At 44.2% G+C, this 19,911-nt stretch overlaps 1 protein-coding gene across 1 annotated transcript in view; it reads right to left on the reverse strand.

Annotated features, from left to right (window-relative positions):
* Positions 1-19,911, reverse strand: part of PKHD1 (polycystic kidney and hepatic disease 1 (autosomal recessive)) — a 259,529-nt gene that overhangs the window by 171,781 nt on the left and 67,837 nt on the right. The window contains exon 36 of the mRNA XM_010583200.1: positions 3,263-3,413. Coding sequence (XP_010581502.1) covers positions 3,263-3,413 — 151 coding nt within the window. The remainder of the gene's footprint in view (positions 1-3,262; positions 3,414-19,911) is intronic.

Here is a 19,911-nt window from a genome sequence, read left to right on the forward strand (position 1 = left end):
AAAAAAGCCCAGATCAGCTGTGGTATTTTGGAAACTGAATCCACCATTTTTAGAGGCAGAAACCACAGCTGAGGTGGGTCAGACCTTTCTGAAAACCTCAGCCTGGAGTCTAACCCTGGAAGAGGCAATTGGCATGCTGGTTTCAGCAGGGCTGCTAAAATGCAGCAATGACACAAACGATAGGGGACAGGAAGAGCTGTGGCAAGTGATACTGGGGCTTTTCTAGAATAGAGGCCAAAGCAATCTTCTCCCTTATGCCTACAAGGATGGCCATCTCAAAATTGCCATTGCAAAGGCAACTGGACAGTTGGGGATCTTCAGCCCCACCAGAGTATACTGGCAGCATCACCCCAGAATTCATCCCCAAGGTACTCCTGAAAGACCAGGGAGCTTTTTTGGTCTCCAGACCTCCCTAGAGCACTACAAATTCAGACAAAGGCAATAGCACATATCTGAGGTATCAACCCATCAAACACAAACAAGTTACTCTAGTGTAAGCTCTGCGCAAAGGAAATTTCCATCTGTCCTGGGTTACCATAAATATTTCCATACTTGTGATGTTGGGATTACAAAAATAACTGCAATCTGCTGAATATACAGAGTTATCTAAAATCTGTCTATCTTGTATCTCTTCCCCAATCAGTATTGTCTGAACAGTTTCACAGTCTGGCTATTAAACTTTCCACTGCCGATAGCCACGTGTTCATGCTCCTCTTGGTGAGGAGGAGGTAGAAACTGCTGAGCCCCCATGGCAGTGAGTGGGACCCAGCTGCCTAATCCTATTTCTCTATTGCTTTGGCCTCCAGATCTTTGGCCCAGACAGTCAGGTCGCTACCAGAACCACCATATATTTGGCTATATGTTAATACAGCCAAAGCAGGGTCACTTGAAGGCTGCACATGAAGCTGACATCCTTGTTATAATACTCTTTAAACAATTTATACAGTGTTGAAATCATAATGAGACAACACAGGGACAGTGTTCAAAATCCTCATGATGTCCTAAAAAAGAGGAATTTCAGGAAATAGGCCTGTAAACATGTGCTGGGTTTGCTGGATACAGCACCAGAAAATGGGCAGTGTCTTTGCATAGGAGTGGACTCAGTAGCATTACAGCTTTTTTTCATCTGTAAAGTCTGTTAGATTTTCAGCTTCTGAGTGTACAGATAGCCCGATGCTGAGTCATGAAAGCCAAAGGGAGCAGAACTACAATTTAATCCCATTCCGCAGCTCCGACTAAGAAAAACTCTCCAGCTAGAATAGGAATGGGTTGCTTTGATCGAAGCACGTATCTACACCCGCCTACAGGTTAGGGGCTTATTGTCATGCCCATCCTGCAGCTGGGGAAAGTTGTCAATTATTTTACATCCTCCCAGACTCAGTAGTTGCTACTCTAGGGGGGTCACTCAACTGTGATTCATCTTAAGATAGGTATCTATAATACCTAAGACGAACAAGTTTTTGGTGGTGTGCGTTTCTCTCTATCAATACAGGAGCCTAAACAATCCCCATGAGCTGAACAACTTAAAGAAAGGTAAGGTTAGAAAAGATAAATCTCAGTCTCATATCAGAGTAGGTCTCAGCATGTCTTGACTCCATATCTAACAAAGGCTAAACAATTAGCAAGAGTGGGGGTGGATGCAACAAGGAAACTTCAGCAAAGATGAAGCTCAGATAATCAATTACTGTGTAGGTTCCTGCTTCTAAAATGTTTGGTCCCTATGTTTGGCATGTAGCAATGCAGAAAATAATAGCATCTAGAAGATTTTAATGCTGCTTTCCTAACTGAATCTACATTACAAACCAAGCTTCTTGGAAAATATGATAAAGGGGAGAAATGATTTGAATGTCAGATGAGCCGAAGCCATAAAGATACTGCTCCAGACTTCATTAAATTCAATCAGACCTCCGTTTGCTTCATGAGTGCTGACTCATAGATCAAATGTGCCTTTGAGTAGGCCCAAAGTTCAAAGGGTTTCTGCTGCAATGTTGTGCCCCAATTCTTCACAAAGTCAGAGACTGAGCCCCAAAATCCTCATTGAGATTTGCAGCCAAAAGTCTCAGAAATCTGGGGCTCTGACCTTTCTCCTCTACTGTATGTCATAATCACAGTGAGGTTAAGAAGACTCTTGCATCACATAGATTTAGTATTTTCACTGGGGAAGGAAATTGTACTAAAACACTTCACATTTTTTAAATCCCAAATTCTTACTTGATTTTTTTTTTTTAAACAGGAATGATGCCTGGTGTAACAATTCTTGAAAATCTCTGAACCTAGGCTAAGCAAGTTCGATCTTTCTTGGAAATGTTCTCACAATAGGGATAAACTTGCAAAGTTTTTTCTTTATAGAAAGATCGTGCAAAGTTAGATTAAAGCATAATTGTCAAACACATGTTTTTCATCATCATCTCAATCAAAAACTAGTACCTTTAACATCCTTTTAATATAAAGTAATTTTTACCAGCAAAGAAGGTCCAGGTCCTTAAACATATAAAAACTCCCCTTTCCATTTTTTGAGCTCCAGCAGAGGCTTACACATAAGCTTAACTTTGAGCAAGCAATTTCACCAGAACAACTTGTCCACTTAATACCAAGCATACGCACAACAGTTTTCACAACCAGGACCTAATTTTCAGGACAGAATATTTCTGGCACTGAATTACAAGTAATTTTAATTCTTACTTTGACACCCACAGAGATACACCTCCAGACACTTGTGCTGAATCCACCCCAGGGTACGTGAACCCTGCAAACCCAGTGTTTCCCCCCATAATTGTGCTCGGTTATTTATTCTCCACCAGCCGTGCTCTAGGATCTTGGATTATTTATTACATTTGGTAGCTGTGGCCTGTAATTCTGTAACATCATTAATTTTGTAAAGGCTTTTGCAACACGCTTGCCTCAAAGATGCCAAACAAAACAGAGTTGATTATTGTTATCAGTGCTGCCATTATCACTGAACGCCACTCAGGACAGTAGCACTTTCAGTAGCTGGGGGAAAGAAAAACAAAACAAAAAAGCACCTTCCTACTCATATTGTCATTCTGCCTCAAACAGCATAAACGATGCCTTCTGCATACATAATAATTAAATGCTTCCCCCGTCCCCCATCACCGCCCTGTTGTATCTACCGAGAGCAGACTCAGCCTCCCTGACCCGGTGTCTCCTTCGATGCAGGAGCTGGCCAAGGGACGGGGAGATCACGGCCATGAAAAACCCCAGCCCTGGAGGCCCAGGAGCACTGAACCCCCCTTCTGCAGACCTTTGAGATGCAGCAGGTTGAGGTTGGTGGTGGTGGTCCCCAGCAGCAGGGTCCGGCCTTCTTCTATCGTGACGTTATCGCCATCTCGCGGCTGGTGGCCAGCAGGCCAGCTGGAGTCCTCGTCCCACCGGCCACAAAACTGGAGGGCAAGCTGGAAAGAAAAAGACCCAAGGAAGTTCAAAGCTCACCCCTTCCCACCCTTGAGGAAGCCAGCCTGCCAAGAGCACGGCGGAGGAGATGCCAACGCCGTGCCAGCTACCTTCCCGGCGGGACCCCGCGTAGAGCGAAGGGATGGAGGGACGTTGGCATTGGGGACGTTCTCGGCCTTTGGAAACGCCTGTCGCAATTTAGGGGTTTGCCCCTTGTCTCGTTCTGGTTTGGGTAACGAGGGGCTTGCTGCAGGTCTGGCTGCGGAAAGTCTGCAGGTTTCCTGGTGTGTGTCTCTCTCTGCCTCCCGAAAAGCAGAACTGCACGTTAATTCCTGGCAATGTCATTAAAATAGCCTGAAGAGTTTGGAATTAAAACATCACGCTAGCTGGGCAATATTTTGCTTTACAGGCTTTTTCAAAAGCTCTCCTGCCACCCATCTGCATTGAGAGCGCCATTCCTCCTTTCAAATACCTTTTTAGCTTTCTCAGCTTATCCGGTATTATTATTGCCTCTCCTTTGATGGCTTGCACATCAGTTCCAAATAAAGCACTGATTAACTTGAAAACAGCAAATAGACTGACTCATGATGAGCAATGGCAAAATGATGCCTGCCTGTTTCGAGTCGTGGTTCCTCCTCACCTCTAAACTTTAAGCACACATTTTGCAGTGAAGGTTTGACCTATTCCTTGAGGAATGTGTGCAGATTTTTGCGTGGACATGTGTGCACAAGTGTGGACATAGGCATTCGTAACATATTCTTTTGGACTCACATGTGAACTAGCAAGAACAGCCCCAACTGATCTGAGGTAGGGGGCGGGGGCAGAACCAGACATGGAAATATTTGTGGTCCTTACTGGGTTGTGCTAATCAGAAACAGCAGTGGAAACAATAACCTCAGTACAAAAGCAAAATACAGTTACTCCATTTCCAATCAGAGCACACCATGTGCATTAAAGGTTTTGCTCTGGAGCTGCGGTTTAGGTGAATCAATACTGGCGATGTTATGATAGTTATTCTTTCGACTGTGCTATTGTCAGTTTTAGCTTTATGTGCCTGATGTTTTATACAACATTTCCCATAGCACCTAGAGCAGTCAGATAACTATTATATGGTGACTACTGTCCTAATTATTACCACCAGGGAATGGGTGTTGGTTCCCAGGCTAAATGATACAACTGGTTTATGTCCATCCTGTCTGTAGGGTATGGATGCTGATATTTTCTACCCTCTGACCCATTCTATGATTTCCCTATGAAGGGAATTACTTGGTTCAATTTAGACTGAAGCCTGGGACTGCATTAACACACACACAGTGAAAACATCTGGGGAGCTAAATCTCTGGCGTCAGAGGGAGTGAACCACTTCATCATTACAGAAGTACAGATAAGCCTTCACATCTGTACACAACTGTTACAGAGAGTACAATTTCTCCATGGTTTCTAAATGTAATAGGACAAGTTTCATCTTCATTACTTGCAAACATATATTTATATATTTCAGAGATTTAGGACAAAATTCCAGCTGAAAGGGTAGATGTCTTTATCTACTGTCTTTCCAGAGAGGTTGTGAATTACTCTTCATTGATAGTGCTTTGAAGCAAATTATATACAATATATAAGGGTATACAACAGATCCACTGAAAAAGGAGTTAATTAAACATGGTTTTATCTCAGAGCAGGGGACAGAGGAAGGTACACTTCATGGAAAGGCACACATTTCACAGATACATAGCTTATCAAGCCAACTGTACCACAAAATTACAAATTCCATAAATTCCTGTCTGGCACAAACTTAGCCAATGCTGTCAGCAAAAACCTGCATGATGCAGTTGTGAAATTGTGGGATCCATCAGAACATTTTGTTGAGAAGGTTTGTTAAATGGCTTAAAGTCACTCTGACGTCACTCTAACCTTCTGAAGCCACTTAGAAGTCTCCCGTTAACTCTAATGGCAAAGCAAGGGCGTAAGGAATATACCAGGTTGTTGTTCTTGCTAGCACCAAAAACTTAGTAAGCTGTTGATAGAAGCCTTGCAAGAATTAAGAAGATGTCCTGGTTTTGGCTGGAATAAAGTTAATTTTCTTCTTAGTAGCTGGTATAGTGCTGTGTTTTGGATTTAGGATGAGAAGAATGTTGATAACACACTGATGTTTTAGTTGTTGCTAGGCAGTGTTTATACTAAGTCAAGGACTTTTCAGCTTCTCATACTGCCCTGCCAGCAGAGGCTGGGAGTGCACAAGAAACTGGGAGGGGACACAGCCAGGACAGCTCGCCCAAACTGGCCAAAGGGGTATTCCATACCATGTGACATCATGCCCAGTATATAAACTGGGGGGAGTTGGCTGGGGGGCACCGTGGCTCAGGGATTGGCTAGGCATCGCTCAGTGTCTGGTAAGCAATTGTACTGTGCATCACTCATTTTGTATATTCTAGTTGTAGTAGTACTATTTTACCTTCCTTTTCTGACCTGTTAAACTGTCTTTATCTCAACCCATGAGTTTTACTTTTTTTTTTCCCCAACTGTGTCCCCCATCCCACTAGGGGTTGGAGGAGTGAGCAAGCGACTGCGTGGTGCTTAGTTACCGGCTGGGGTTAAACCGTGGCAGAAGAATAAACTCCTCTTCTGAATTTGACTTCTCTTTTATTTAAGATTGTTCCCCTTTCTAACTAGAAAATACCCTAGTTCTTCGTTTAAGGTTCTCTTTATATAACATCAGTGTTTAAGCCTCTCTTGCCAGGTTTCTGCTGTCACCTCTTAGAAGACTCCATAGCCATTCAGTTCTACCAATACCCTCTGGCATAAAAGCTAGTAGCTCATACATGCCAGTGTAATAAGACACAAGAAATGGTTGAAACCATCTGGGAAACCATTCAAAGAATGTAATTCAGAAAAGATACAAATATGCTGAAACCAAGCACTCTGTTATTTAGACGATACATGCATCCACAGTAAGGGGCAGTCCCTGCACCATCAACCTAAATGAAGACGGGCAGATTTTATTGCTCAGAAGAAAGTTTACTAACCGAGAATGATTACACAGAGGCAGAAAATGAGTTGGCCAAGGTCATAAAAATCTCTATTGCTCCACCCAGTCCGTACCTAAAGGTTTTTGGTGAGAAGATGCTTGGCTTAGTCAGCTGCCACGTGCACCACCTGCACGCATGTCTGTCAAGTGATTTCTGATTTGTATTCTTTTTTTCTTAATAAAAGTAAAGAGATGAACATCAGCTAATAACACAGGACCAAGAGCTGCTTATAATCACTTGCACCATCCTTGCATTATCATGGAGAGAAGAAATGGAAAGAATCTGTCTGAAGAGAGAAAAGGTGGTTTGCTCAAGGAAAGTACTTTAAATTACCACAGCACAGAGGAATGTATGGGGGGTAGAGGGAAGGCAGCTCTGTAGGAATTGAGGAAAGACATCGAACTGATGGAGGGAAATGAGATAGTAGAAGATTTTATTTGGTGACCCTTCTCTTGCAGTCCTACACGCTTCCCTAACATGAAAGAGCACCTCCTTAAGATCTTTGAAAGAAGAAGGTGTGGTCTAGTGCAAGGCTAGTGAAATGGCCCACTGCTCTGAATCACAAGTACAGTTTGCCTGGACCTTGTGAATCCCATAGGATTAAGCTTTCCTTGTTTTCCAGGAGAAAAGCACAGTGCAATCTCCAACTGTAATGGACTTAAGTTCCTTTGCTGAATGGTGGTGGCTATACCCAGTTCCTATTAAGCAGCCCATGGTAAAATAACGCGGAGTAACACACACATAACCTAACTGCACATCCCTCGTCAAGCAGGGTGGGTGGTAGACTCACGGCTCTAGAAATCCATGCTCTCATCTGGCCCTGCTAGTTTCCCTCCATATGATCTTCAGGAACCTCCTCTGTTATCACGCCTGTCTTGTCTAGCTGCCCCGTTATCAATAGGGGATGGGTTGTAGCCCGCGCTGACCCTACAGACACGAAATACCACTGTCTCTGCATGCTAAGGCTGGCATGGGGGACTTTGCTGCCTTGCAGGCTGAGCATGCTCTTACGACCACTGGGCTGGACCAATGAGACCCCAAAGAAAAAACAGTGAGACAGCTGTCTTATCTCTCAAAGGGCTGTATAGCTGTGTCCTAAACATCTGCATCATGCAAAGACTCCAGCTCCTTTCCCACTGTCTGCAGCTGAGCAGGATAAGAACATCCCCCTCACTGTTTTTTCATAGAAGCAAAACTTTCCTTTTCCATTTTTTCCCCTGCTTGGCACCAAGCATTTGACCTATGGTGTTTAATTTAAACCCTTCTCAGTAAGACTGAAGAGCAGCAGCAGCTGCAAGCACCAGGGTCATGGCTGAGTGCCCATCCCGTGCGTGCTTGTTGAATAAACCGGGAGGAGCCCGCAGAGCCAAGGAAAACTGCGCATCAGCGGCTGGCAGTGGCTATTTTCCTCCGGTGCTTTTTCCAGGTTCAGCACAGGGCACAACAAATGTCAGGGAGCTTGAAAGTGAGGATGGGGGAAAGAGGAGTTGGCATAAAGCAAGCCCTGAGTGGTGAAGCTGGAGCTGGCTGGCTGCAGCTGCTGCAGTGAGGTGGTAGTTTCACACTCTGGCTTCAGCGTCTACCAGATAGTTGGAGAGATGATTTGGAGGAAACGGAGCTTATGAGACCATAACATCTCTGCATCCATCTGTGCCGCTGTCAGTGCTGACACTTGAACATGGCCAACTTTTCAGCTAAGCTTAACAGGAGGAGTGAGACCACAAAGATGCTGTATTCCTGCAAGGTTCCTGAAAATCAATAGCCAGATTGAGGCAAGAGACTCTTCTGGTGTTTTCCCCGAGGACGCAGGTACAGCATGAACTGAACGCTTAAAATGGTCACCCAAACTTCTGCAGACTGTGCCCTCACATCAGACATCCATAGGAAACCCACCCTGGCAACATTTTACATTTTGAATCCAGTACAGCAGATGACACTAACTCAGTAGGGAACCAAACCTGCAAAATACGAGCAGAAACCCCAGGTGGGTGTCTGGGAATCCCTAAGGAGCCAGTCGTTCTTCCTGGGGTACCAAAGAGCATGAGGACCAGGGAGGGGATCTGACATGAAAATTCAATGAATGGACTCCTACTACATCGTCCCACCTCTGACTCCCACTTAGTGTGGGTCATGCACAACTCATTTCGAGCCCACACCTTATGTATCAAACCCATAGCTTGTGTGTAACACAGGTTAATTTTGAGGGATATCAACTCCTTCCCCCATTAGCGCTCCAAAACAATGAAAGAATAACGTAAAGATAAAATAATGTTTTAACAGCACACAATAAATGATGCACAAGCTCCTTGTAATTCAGCACATTATCCCCTTCCTCCCTGCTGCACCTCCTTTGTCCATTTTCAGGCAGATTTCTTTCCATTTTATGGTTTTAGCTGCTGCTGTTGTCAGCCAGCCCAGGCTTGCCTTTATGTCAGCCTTTGGGGACACGATCTCTTGGTACCAGTTTCTCAGCTTGTGCCTGTGACTACCAGGGCTCAGAAACAGCAGCAGCAACTGCAACAAATGCATAAATAACTGTGATATACTTGCATTCCCACACAGGCTGACAAACAAGTCACAAAGGGAAAGGATTGTAAGTGACCACTCCTTCAATGTTTGGTCTAAATTTTTGTAAATAATAATCATTCTGCCAACACAGCACAAGTTTATCTGGTGATTTTTAACTCCCTCTTCCCAAAAAATGCAAGGTTTGGGCTTAAGAGGGTTGAGAAACTCCTGTTTAGACACACTATAGATTGTTTGATCTCACTTTGCGGTAACTTTACAATTTGTTTGGTTAGGCGGGATTTTTTAGAGTGCCGAAAAAGAGGATTGCCAACAACCGTTACAGACGCAAAGGCAAGAGCCTTCATCCTCTGATCAGAAAAAGACAAAAAGTTTAAAACCAAACCAAGAACCAGCAGTGTAATTAAACACAGACGCTGCTGCTTGCTGCTGTGCTCAACACTCTCTTCTCTGGGCGGTGGGTTTCAGCTGAGGGTTACCTGCGACGCGGCCACACAGAGAAATCTGAACTCAGGCGGGTTTTCCCACCCGCTCCACCTCCAGCAGCCAGCATTATCCTTTCCCACAGACACGTCCAATACGACACGGAGCACAGGACTGCTCCTGCACAACAGCACATGCAAGAAACTCTCCCAGTTGCTGCTGACGATCCCCAGCAGGAGGAAGGTGCACCCTTCCCGGCGCAAGGAGCCGCAGACAAGCAAAGGGTTCGAATGCTGCAGCCGCGGCAAAGATTGAAACACCCACAAGGTAGCCTTTTCCTCGGTGCTGACAGATTGCCATTTAACCAGCAAGTACGGAGAGCAAGTGTTCCTGTCCTCAGTCACCACGGAGAGACAAGGTTAACATTTTAAGTGATGGAGTACAACGTATATTTCCTCACGCCGTAGACCCAGGACTCCATGCCACATTTGAAAACACTTTAATTTCAGTGATGGATACAGGGAGCTCACTTTCCAGGCTGTGAACCCTTGACAGCTCCTCAGTTTAATACATCAGGAAAAGATTTACACCCCTCACCCAACCCCCATCCACCTGAAGGAAAGAAAAACGTATATTTGGGGGAGACAAAAGAGGAGGGGAGGTATTTTATTACTAGATGTCTTTTACAAGGGAAGTATTTTCAGCCATCTGCTCTAATTATTCCTCCTGTATTGGCCACCATCTTCATGCAACAATAGAAATAATTATCTCCTCAAGGGCAAAAAAAAAAAAAATATTTACAGAAACAAACAAAAGTTGATTATTTTTAGCTCCTAGGGAAAAAAGAAACAACAAGCTACTTCTTAATGAAGGAGCAATTAGGAAGGTGGGTAGAACATCTATAATTAAAACAGACAAATTGGTGCAGGCTCCTCCCTCCTACACATACTTGAAAGGGATGCAAATGCATGTTATTTGCTAAAGTCAGTGGAGTTAGTATGCAAAATGCTGCCCAGTGCCCAAAGAAGCTGAACCTGCCTCCTGGCATTATTCCCTGCCTCTCCTGCTTATAGGACCTTTAACCCTGTGCCAAATTAACTGAAAAACACTCACTACAACTGTAAAGTCATAGAATTTTAGTTGGCATGGATAGGTCTTCCTCCGTATAACCAGCATCCCTGAGACAAGCATGATAGGACACTCTTTCATCCTGCTGTTATAAGAACAGTCTCCTGTGTGCACTTCATCACTCAGTGTAAAAAATGTCCTTTTTTTCTATATAAACCAAAACCAAAAGAGGACTTTTGCAATCATCTTTTCATTCCCAACAGCATATAAGGATTTTGCTAACAGAGAGAACAAAGGCATACGTACAGCTTCATGGGAAAGGCGAAATAGGGTTGTCCCAAAAAGGACAGAAAATCTCTTACACTGTGCAAAAACGAGTATAAGCAGCAAGAAAAAATATTCTCTCTACCAACGGCACAGAACAACACCTTATTTTGTAGACAAATATATGAATTTAGACTTCCACACAGAAATGAGTAGAATTTAGTTGGCTGTGCTATGAAATCAAAGAAGGGCCAAGACTGAAGCTGGTCAAGTCTAATAACAAATGCAGAAGTTCCCAAGGCTTCTCCAAGCAGTCTCAGGACAGAGGGTACCATCTAATGCTCATTACAGGAGTGCAGCGAACAAACACCAACTGCCAGGGAAAAGCTGCAAACCAGCACGCTCTACTCTAGGCAATTTCCCTCCCATTCCAAAAAGGCTAATTTTCACTACAGAAAAGCAAACAAGACAGAGATTAAGAGTTACCAGTTTTTGCAGGGTTTCTCTTGCCCATGCAGTAATTTCAGAGAAGCTGCCTTCAAACGTTAAAATAACCTATACCGAGTTTCTTCAGAAATCAGAGTGCAAAGCAGTCTAGTGGATCTTACAATGTGATCAGCAACCCCTTAATGGACTTTCATTCACGTGCACTTCATTACAGTCCTTCAACTTTGCCATTTATTGAGCCATTTCCAAGGTGCTTTCTAAGCTGGATGCAAGGGAGTAGAAAGTAATGAAAAGAGAACCTCTGGAGAAGTTTGTAATGGACAGTCTATTCCATCCTTTTAGTAAAAGCACCACATTCACCTCTGTCATTTCTATTTAATCTGGTTCCATTTGGAAAGTCCTTTGAAAAAGAACATGGCAAAAGGGGGAGCGTATTTCAACTTCACTAATTTCTCCCAGCCTTCCCTCAGAGAAAAGAGACAGCTGCTTGTCTCCATCAGCTTCAGACCTTGAGAAATTTCTCACCCAGTTCATTTCCATGTGATGATGATCCTGAAAATAACATGATCTGACCACTGAGGTCCTTCTTCTCTGAGTGCCAATATTAAGACAGTCCCTGATGCCAGTTTAGCAATGAGTAATAGGGTGGTAGTTTTTAGATGGTGGTACAAACTGCCTTGGCAAAACAGTGAAGAATTTTACTAATGATCCAGAGGCATGAAAGGAAGTTCCCCACAAATTCATGTCACGGCAGAGACCACCCATGGTTAACCCAGCTGAGCAGACAGTGGTAACCAAACTGGGCAACAAAGGTAGATAGATAAAGGGACCATCTTCTTCCAGTTTATGAAAGAAATGATACAAAAAATGGCAGGAATAGTTGTGCATTGAGAGTCTGTAGCAGGCTTCCAGAGGGAATAGGAGACCAAACTGGGGTTTCCTTTATGAATTAGCACACTTGGCATGACTGCCTGTGATAGAACAGGCCTGGAATATAACACAACAAATCCTTTCCAAGGCCACAAGGTGATATTTTTATGACTATCTGCATCATCTGGTGCTATGTAACTTCTCTTTACCCTTTACTCCAGCTTTAAAATATAGGTGGTGGTATCCTACATGAGAGCCATATAGCAGTTCCTTCATTAATGACTCCTACAAGCACTGATACAACAAGGACCAGGACTGGGCATGTGGCTGGACATGCAGTGCACTATCCAATACCTTTATTTCTAATTGAAACTGCCTGTACCTTGAGTTAAAAAGAAAGGATTACTTTTCCTTTTTTCTTTTCTTTTTTCTTTTTTTTTTATTTTTTATTTTAGCTGTCCTGCAGGAATCTTTCCAACTTCTGCTGAGGTGCACAGGCACAAGAAGGGAAGAATCTTGCTGGGCACGTTCTCCATGGGACTGATGAATGACCCTAGTCTCTCGCCAACTATTACAGGATAAATCTGTTTACACACAAAAAATTGACCTGGGCTGGTGAGGTGGGACTAGAACCAGGAAACTGGCACGTCCCAGAGGTAAAAATGCATTTGCAGCCAACAGCATTAGTAACTCAAGACCATAAACAAGCCACACTGTCATTAATTACTCAGACAGGGGCAGCCGCAAAAGCAGTGAGAAGACCCAAAAGCCAACTGTAAATAGTTCATCTAGCTGATTAGTTCAGAAAAAAAATGAGTGGGCAGTTTCAGAGGTCAGAGCCCATGGCACAAGTCAGTCTCAGGCCAATTTGCAACTGGACAATGGCATGAGAAACAGCTTAATTCCTGTTAAACGAAAAAAAAACAATCCCCCCAAAATAAACCAGCGAAAACACTCAAAAAACAACCACCAAAAAAAAAGACTTTTCCAGCAGGGGAGTAATCACTGCAATTTCCAAGCACAGAAGGTAAGGCTCTTTGCACCAGAGGTATTTAATTAAGGACATAGAGTATTAGTTAGATCTAATGGTGCTTTCATAGGGAGGGCACTGAAAAGACATCGCTCTTCTCGGGGGCTGCATGTCCCAGATACAGCATGTATCGGCTTCCTATACACAAGCAACAAAATTCACCCAAATACAAGGTAAAATACCAAGTAACGGCGGGATATGAGCAGTATTAAGCCACTCCGTAATTAAGCAAACCATAAGACCCATGGGAAGGTCCAGGTCTATTTACCACTCTCATGTGAGTCCCAGAGTGTTGTTCTTGGGTCTCCCAGTGTCTTTTGAGGGTTGTGGTGGGAGGTCGATTCTATAATCAGAAATCTCAACTTCAAATATTAAGGAAAACACCCTGGAAGCAGAGGAAATGTCCTGGAGCACATGAAGACAAAGCCCTGTTTCACAAAACATAATTTTTCTCTAGAGTAACTCTGCTAATTCACAAGAAGCTTCCTAATGTTCATTTATGGCCTGATATTCAGAGACAGTTTATTTCAGTGGAAACTATCCCAGTGCAGAGTTTTAATCGCAAGCCCAACTTGCATGGAAGTCCTGTGCATGTAAACTCATCGGGGAACCCAGTGCGATCTTCCAATTTAGATACAACACAACTGGCTTTTTCCTTTCCAGAGCACAGTTAAAGGGCACACATAATTTACACATCTCTCTAAACCAATGATTTCTCAAAGGATGAAGGCTTCTGAGACAAATTAAAAATGGCAATTTAATGGTAATGAGAAAATTGCAACATCAAGTTGTTTACACAAGCAGAATAACCAAGCTTGGTGTCTGTGTTGGCCTCTGCAGTATACACTGTGCAAATATTGTCTCACAATTGAATGATCTTGACTTACTTTAACTAATCTGAGAGCAAATATTGCAAATGCAAAGATTAGCTTAACAATTTTCCAACCACCTGCAGGAAAAGAAATCAAATTACATGCCTATGTGTCAGCAAGAAGGATTTCTGAACAAGCACTACAGTAAATGGGGCGGGAGGAATGAGGCTGGTCCACCCCAACAGTGTCAGTGGGGATCTGATGTTGATGATGGGGTTTTTGGATCAGGCAGGGGAAAAAAAAAAAAACATTGTGAGTGTCCCAAATCAGCTGCAAGGGCGGGCTGGAGGTCAGAGCAGTGGTGTGAGATCCAGCCCCTGGCTTTCACACAGCTCCTGTGGGGACGTAGGGAATACAAGTGAACTGATACACAAACCGTCTCCACTGCAAACCGGGTTTGCAAGAGGTTTGCAGTGATTTACCAGGCAAAGACTGAAAAGTGCTTTGAAGAGGGAAAGTGCTGCATGTAGGCAACAACTTGGTATTTCCTGTGCCTAAAATAAATCACACAGACAGCAAAACCACACAAGCCAAGGACAAACACTGATACTGCTGTCTATGCATCCACATCTCCTCAGCCAAAGCGGAGGGCCATTTAAGTGACTATAACTGGATGCATTTCTTCTATTCTTCTGCTACAAATTTTTTTTCACTATTTCATTAAAAGGTTCAGCAATATCTTGAACAATACTTCATTGTCATCACAATATTGCTCCACTGAGAACATTTTAAGCAGCACCCAACTGAAAGGTAAGAGGCTGTATAAGTGCTCCTGTTGTCTTACCACCAGTATATCCTCTCTCTCAAACAAACAGGATGACACTTGCCCAGCCATAGCTCCTTCCATCCAGAGACCCCCAGAACATGATGGAAGGAGGGACCTGCTAGGAAAACTATAGGTTGTGATCCCCGTTTTGTTGAAGGGAAAACTGATGTGCTTGCTGATACTTTGTGTAGCAGGAGGGCATTGCTTCATCATCCCACAAGGAAAACTCATGGTTGACTGCACCAGGTTTGCTTTCTGCTGAATCACTGCAGCGGCTTCATCAAAACATTTTGCCTGATCATGTTCACCTCTTTAAAATGTATTTTTAAAGTAAATTCCACCTTTGAGAGGGAGGACCTGAACGGACCCAAAGAAATTTCTTCGGGCTATACAGCTTTTCTGTCTCCCAGGGTAGGATCTGATGCAGTCCGGCGGTGTTGAAGTTACTACTCTCCAAAATCTGCACCCTTGCTCCAAGTGCGGTGCCCTGCATGGAGGTCGGGACATTACCGAAGTCTTCACTTTATCTGTCAGAAGCGAAAACCTAAAGGAGGTTAGAGATGAACTGCCTCGGCACGTTTAGTAGTAACCATCGCCCTCAGCACTTGGAGCCAGGGTCTGCCATCCAGCTACTGAGCACCACCTAAACAACCCAGCTAACTTCACCGAAACAGCGTAGTAGCCTGTGTTCAGAACAGCACGGGAGTGCAAACCAGCTGGTCCGAATCTGTCCCCCAAGGCTGCCCCTGCATTGCAAGGCTAAGAGCGGGTGTAACGCAGGTGTAAAGGGCTTGGCCAGCAGCGGAGGCACGGTCAGTTCTCTAAGGTGCATCCTTGCCCCTCGCTGACATTGTGCTATGGGGGGGACAGGATTTGGGACTCCCAGAAGCTGCTGAGTCCGTCCGGCTCCTGCAGAAGTGGGTGGCAGCAACCAGCAGTGCCGGTGGCAGAGTTCTGCGATGGAGACTGAAAGGCGGTACTGGGGAAGCCTGCACTGCCCTTTCAATCCTGTACCTGCCCAGCAGGGAGAGGGTTTCACCCTGCACGGCTGTTATTTTAGTAATGCAAGCTTTTTAAACGGCTCAGCCTAATCCGCGAGCTTTCGGAGTCCGCTTTCAAATGCAATGTCCTGTTTAGTTTTAGCACATCAACAACATGCTTTCTTAGCCTATCTGTATGCATTATCTACTGCTGTAATGTATCATGTACTGAACTACAGCATCATTACAGGTAAGTGCTCAGGTTTAAATGCAAACATAATTGCATAATGTGGTACAGCCAGGAAGAATAATGCAGGAAATAGAGCCAGCTCCATCTGATAGTGCAATCTGACTGGAACGCCGGCCGTTCGGATCAAACGCACAGCCCAGATGGGGCAACCAAGAATAAAAGTGCTTTGCAGTATCTTTATTGTCATCATCAAAAACACTTATCTGCCAGAAAGGTAAAAAGGTGAAGATGGGACTCTTACAGAAAAGGTCACATAAGCAATAGGGTAACACTGGGTTATGATGGCTAGGAAGACGTCACACCATAGCAAAGGCTACCTTTGCATTGTCACTTTGAGCTGAATTTGCCAAGTCCTAATGGGAATCTGAGCATTAAGTGGCATTTAGAAGACTGGGAACACCCATGCTATTTCCCTGCAGTCAAGGGTGTCTATTTAACTGCAATAAATCCAGATAAAGCCTCAGATCCTACTATGCAAGGAGCTGCACAAACATAGGAGAACATTCCTGATGCAAGACGCCTTCCAAATGAGGACATGTCTACAGAAGATATGTACACTTTAATACATTTATTTTATACAGCTAAAATTAGAACTGATTCTCAATGGAACATCTATTTTCTTTTTTTTTTTTTTTTCAGTAGTTTGAGCTCACAGTGGCACACGATAGGCAATTTCAGCAGGGGTGCAGACAGCACCGCAACATAAGCCAGAAGGCAGCTGAAGTTAATTTAGTGCACTTTGTACCGAACCGCTATGCCATGAACGACTACGCCTCCGCTGAAGAGCAGCATCACACTCGTTATGGGACAGTAACCACTCTTGTCATTTCAAGAGATTTTAGCCCAAACTTCATTTAAATCAGACAACAAGATGGGAGAGTAGCGTGAGAGAGAACCTCTCGACTAACATGCTGCCCTCTGAACTAAGAGGCCTTTGAGTTGAAAGCACAAACTGCCGCTGTTTGAACTATAAAGCCATCCCTCTGTCTTGCAGGGCTGTAACAGCTCATCTTTGTTGGGAATGCAGATCCCCTGGAATCATGGACACTCCGTGGCTTTCACTGCTTGCCCTCCCACACACACATTTGTCTGCCTGTTAATCGTTTGGCAGGACATAAAATCCAGGGTTCCTTTCCCAAGGACCTTTTCTGGCACATCCTTACCCCAACATTTGAATGCGTTCAAGCGCCTAAGGGTGCAGATGGGTGTCTAGTAGCATTTTCCAAAGACAGATTTGAATTTGGGGACAGATGGGCACCGCACTAGGGTAGATACCCAAATGAAGATGTTCATACAGGAGATGGAAGTGTCTCGGTCCAAACCCCAAAAGACCTGTCCACTGCTAGCTATCACCACCTGGAGAAACTTATCCAAAACTGTTACCCCATGGTACCTGCCTTCAAGTCCCTCAGGTGCCTGGCAATCCAGCAACTGCCTCTCCCGGAGCTGAAAATGAACGTTGGCTTGGAGCCATGCCGGTGACCAGCGACTGCAGTCCTTCCTGCACGGGAAATCTCAATTTCTGCAGCGTTGCCTGGGCCACCTCAGCTTTGAAACCACGTTTTTACCTCCAGTGGCTCCATTCCCTGACTCACCCCTGTGCCGACCCCAGTAAGGCTCCCCAAAAGGCACTGCAGAGCAACACCGACGACCTCTGCACCAATTCATTTGGCACAGGGAAGTTCAAGACCAAAAAGAGCTAAGTCCCAGGAAGAGGTAAACATAGGCAGACAGACCTTGGGTGAGTCATCCCTACGATTAATCCAGAATTGTTTCGTACCACTCTACCCAGCTTTGCCTAGGTCAGTCTGAACACCCAAAGCCGTGCTGCCTTGCTGTGCATGCCCTTGTGGGCTTGCTGCTGAGCTCAGGGAAAAGTTCTTCTCAACACTGAAAGCAAAAACTGCATCTTCCACTCACCAAACACGGGTTAATGCAGGAGGAAAAAAGGCAAACAAATGAGAATTAGAGGGTGAAAGAGCAAGAGAGTGTGTGTGTGAAAGAGGGACAACCATAATCCCTAAGTGGGTGAAGCTGAGCCTGACCCTTGATCAGAATCACAGACCCAAAGAAGATGTGTGAAAGCAGGAAAATAAATCAATAAGCAAAAGGGCAATCTCTTTCTTCAATTTTATTTGAGGAAGTCAAATTTACCGAGCTCCTCACAAAGTGTCTTTGGCTAAAATCACTGCTAATGAGCTCTGACATTTGAAATTTAACTGAATATGAGCTAACAGCTCCCAGCCCTGCACCACCCATGAAGTTAACTGGGAATATTTTGTTAAAGCCGTAGACGGGCTAAACTGACGCCTTATTGAGAAGATGCAGCGTTCACGGGAAAGTGTTTATAACATCCACTTCACCTGATGCTTCCCTGCCCTGGGATGTCTGCTTTTCTTCACAGGGACCACAGAGCCCTCGGTCCCCTCTGCTCCTTCCCATCGCTGTTGTAATTATTTGCTAGTTTTTATGAGGTAGCCTTACGATCCCTTAATGAAGTCCTTTGCTCTGCAGCTATTCACAAGGACAGATTGGACACGAGGGGCTTCCACTTACGGAGCTGCCAATCAGGGGAATGTACCCAGCATTTAGCAAGCAGTTGTTAAGTCAGTCTATCACCCGGCTATTACAGACGCATCATGAAAACAGCTTGTTTTTACTGGCAATCACATAAAATTAACCCTTTCCTTAAAGACTGAAGGAAGGCTCTAGTAGATTCTGTCACAGTGCTTGAACACGCTGGTTTTTTCCTCTTGCTACAGCAACTATATTTTTAGTTTTTTAATAAACACTCTCTGAACTGAAATAGTACAGCAATTCATTTGTCCTCTAACTGTACACCTGGTTCACATTGTTTAGTCTGTGAAAAAACTTGCGATAGCAACAACAGTAATAAAACCGGAAAAAAAATCAAACTTTAAAAAAAAACAACACAACATATGCTACTCATCCTTACTCTACTCCGTAATCTAAAGTCCATACACAGAAGAAATCATCATACAAGACAATTATCTTTCTGTCACTACCAGTAGCTTACTACAAGACCAAACTTTTCAGGTTTTTGTTATACTCAGATTTTACCCACTTTTTTTCTAAATGAAGCAAAACCCAGTTGTCACACACACACACTCTATCCAAGGCTTCTTCTCACTTCTTGTGGATTGGATGGGAAGCCTGATCCTGCATTCGTGGCTAGAGGCCAGGCCAGGTACCAAACTCAGCTCTTTAGAGCTACATCCCTACAGAAATGGTGTAATCCAGCACCCACCTCGCACCAAATGCCATAAATGACAGAGGCATTACACCGGGTTCAGGTATAGTCTACAACCTAGCAGAAACATTGTAGAGACAGAAAGAGAAGGAGATCCTACTCCTCTGCAACCCATGGCTAATGCTAGCCAGCCCCCCGATTTACTGGCCCATATCCTGCCAGTGCTTACCCAAATAAGTAAATGTCCCTGAGAACTCAGTGGCCTTGTATACAGGCAGCAAGTTTTTCTCCTGAATAAAAGTCTGTGAATAAACTGCCAGTAATTAGGAGTGACTCGCAGGAACATGGAGCCACCACGGCACCTGACACATACCAACACAGGTGTCGGCTCAGCATTTTGGAAGACTAAATCCAAGCAATTTTGATGTGGATGAGGAAACAAGGTCATTGAGGGGGAGGTTTAAAGTTTCTTTGGAACTGGGCATTCACGTGTCAATCAGGGCCTTAGTGTGGGTTTAGGTGCCTAAAATGAAACACCAAAATAAAATAAAACAAAAAGTCTCTGATTATTGCTCAGCTCTAAAGGGAAACCCACTCCATGTCCAGATCTGGCATTTCAGTGCTTCAGACCAGGAGCTATCTCCAGCTCCTTGGTCAAACCCAGTTCTCAGTCTTGGCCACATGTTTTTGGTGGTGCTTGAAGAGCATGAAGACAACATCTCCATCCATGGTCTAACCACATCAAGGGCCCCTCCAGTGGTCCCACT

Source organism: Haliaeetus leucocephalus, unplaced genomic scaffold (assembly GCF_000737465.1).
Source record: "Haliaeetus leucocephalus isolate CR32 unplaced genomic scaffold, Haliaeetus_leucocephalus-4.0 Scaffold871, whole genome shotgun sequence".
In the NCBI taxonomy this organism is placed as follows: domain Eukaryota; kingdom Metazoa; phylum Chordata; class Aves; order Accipitriformes; family Accipitridae; genus Haliaeetus; species Haliaeetus leucocephalus.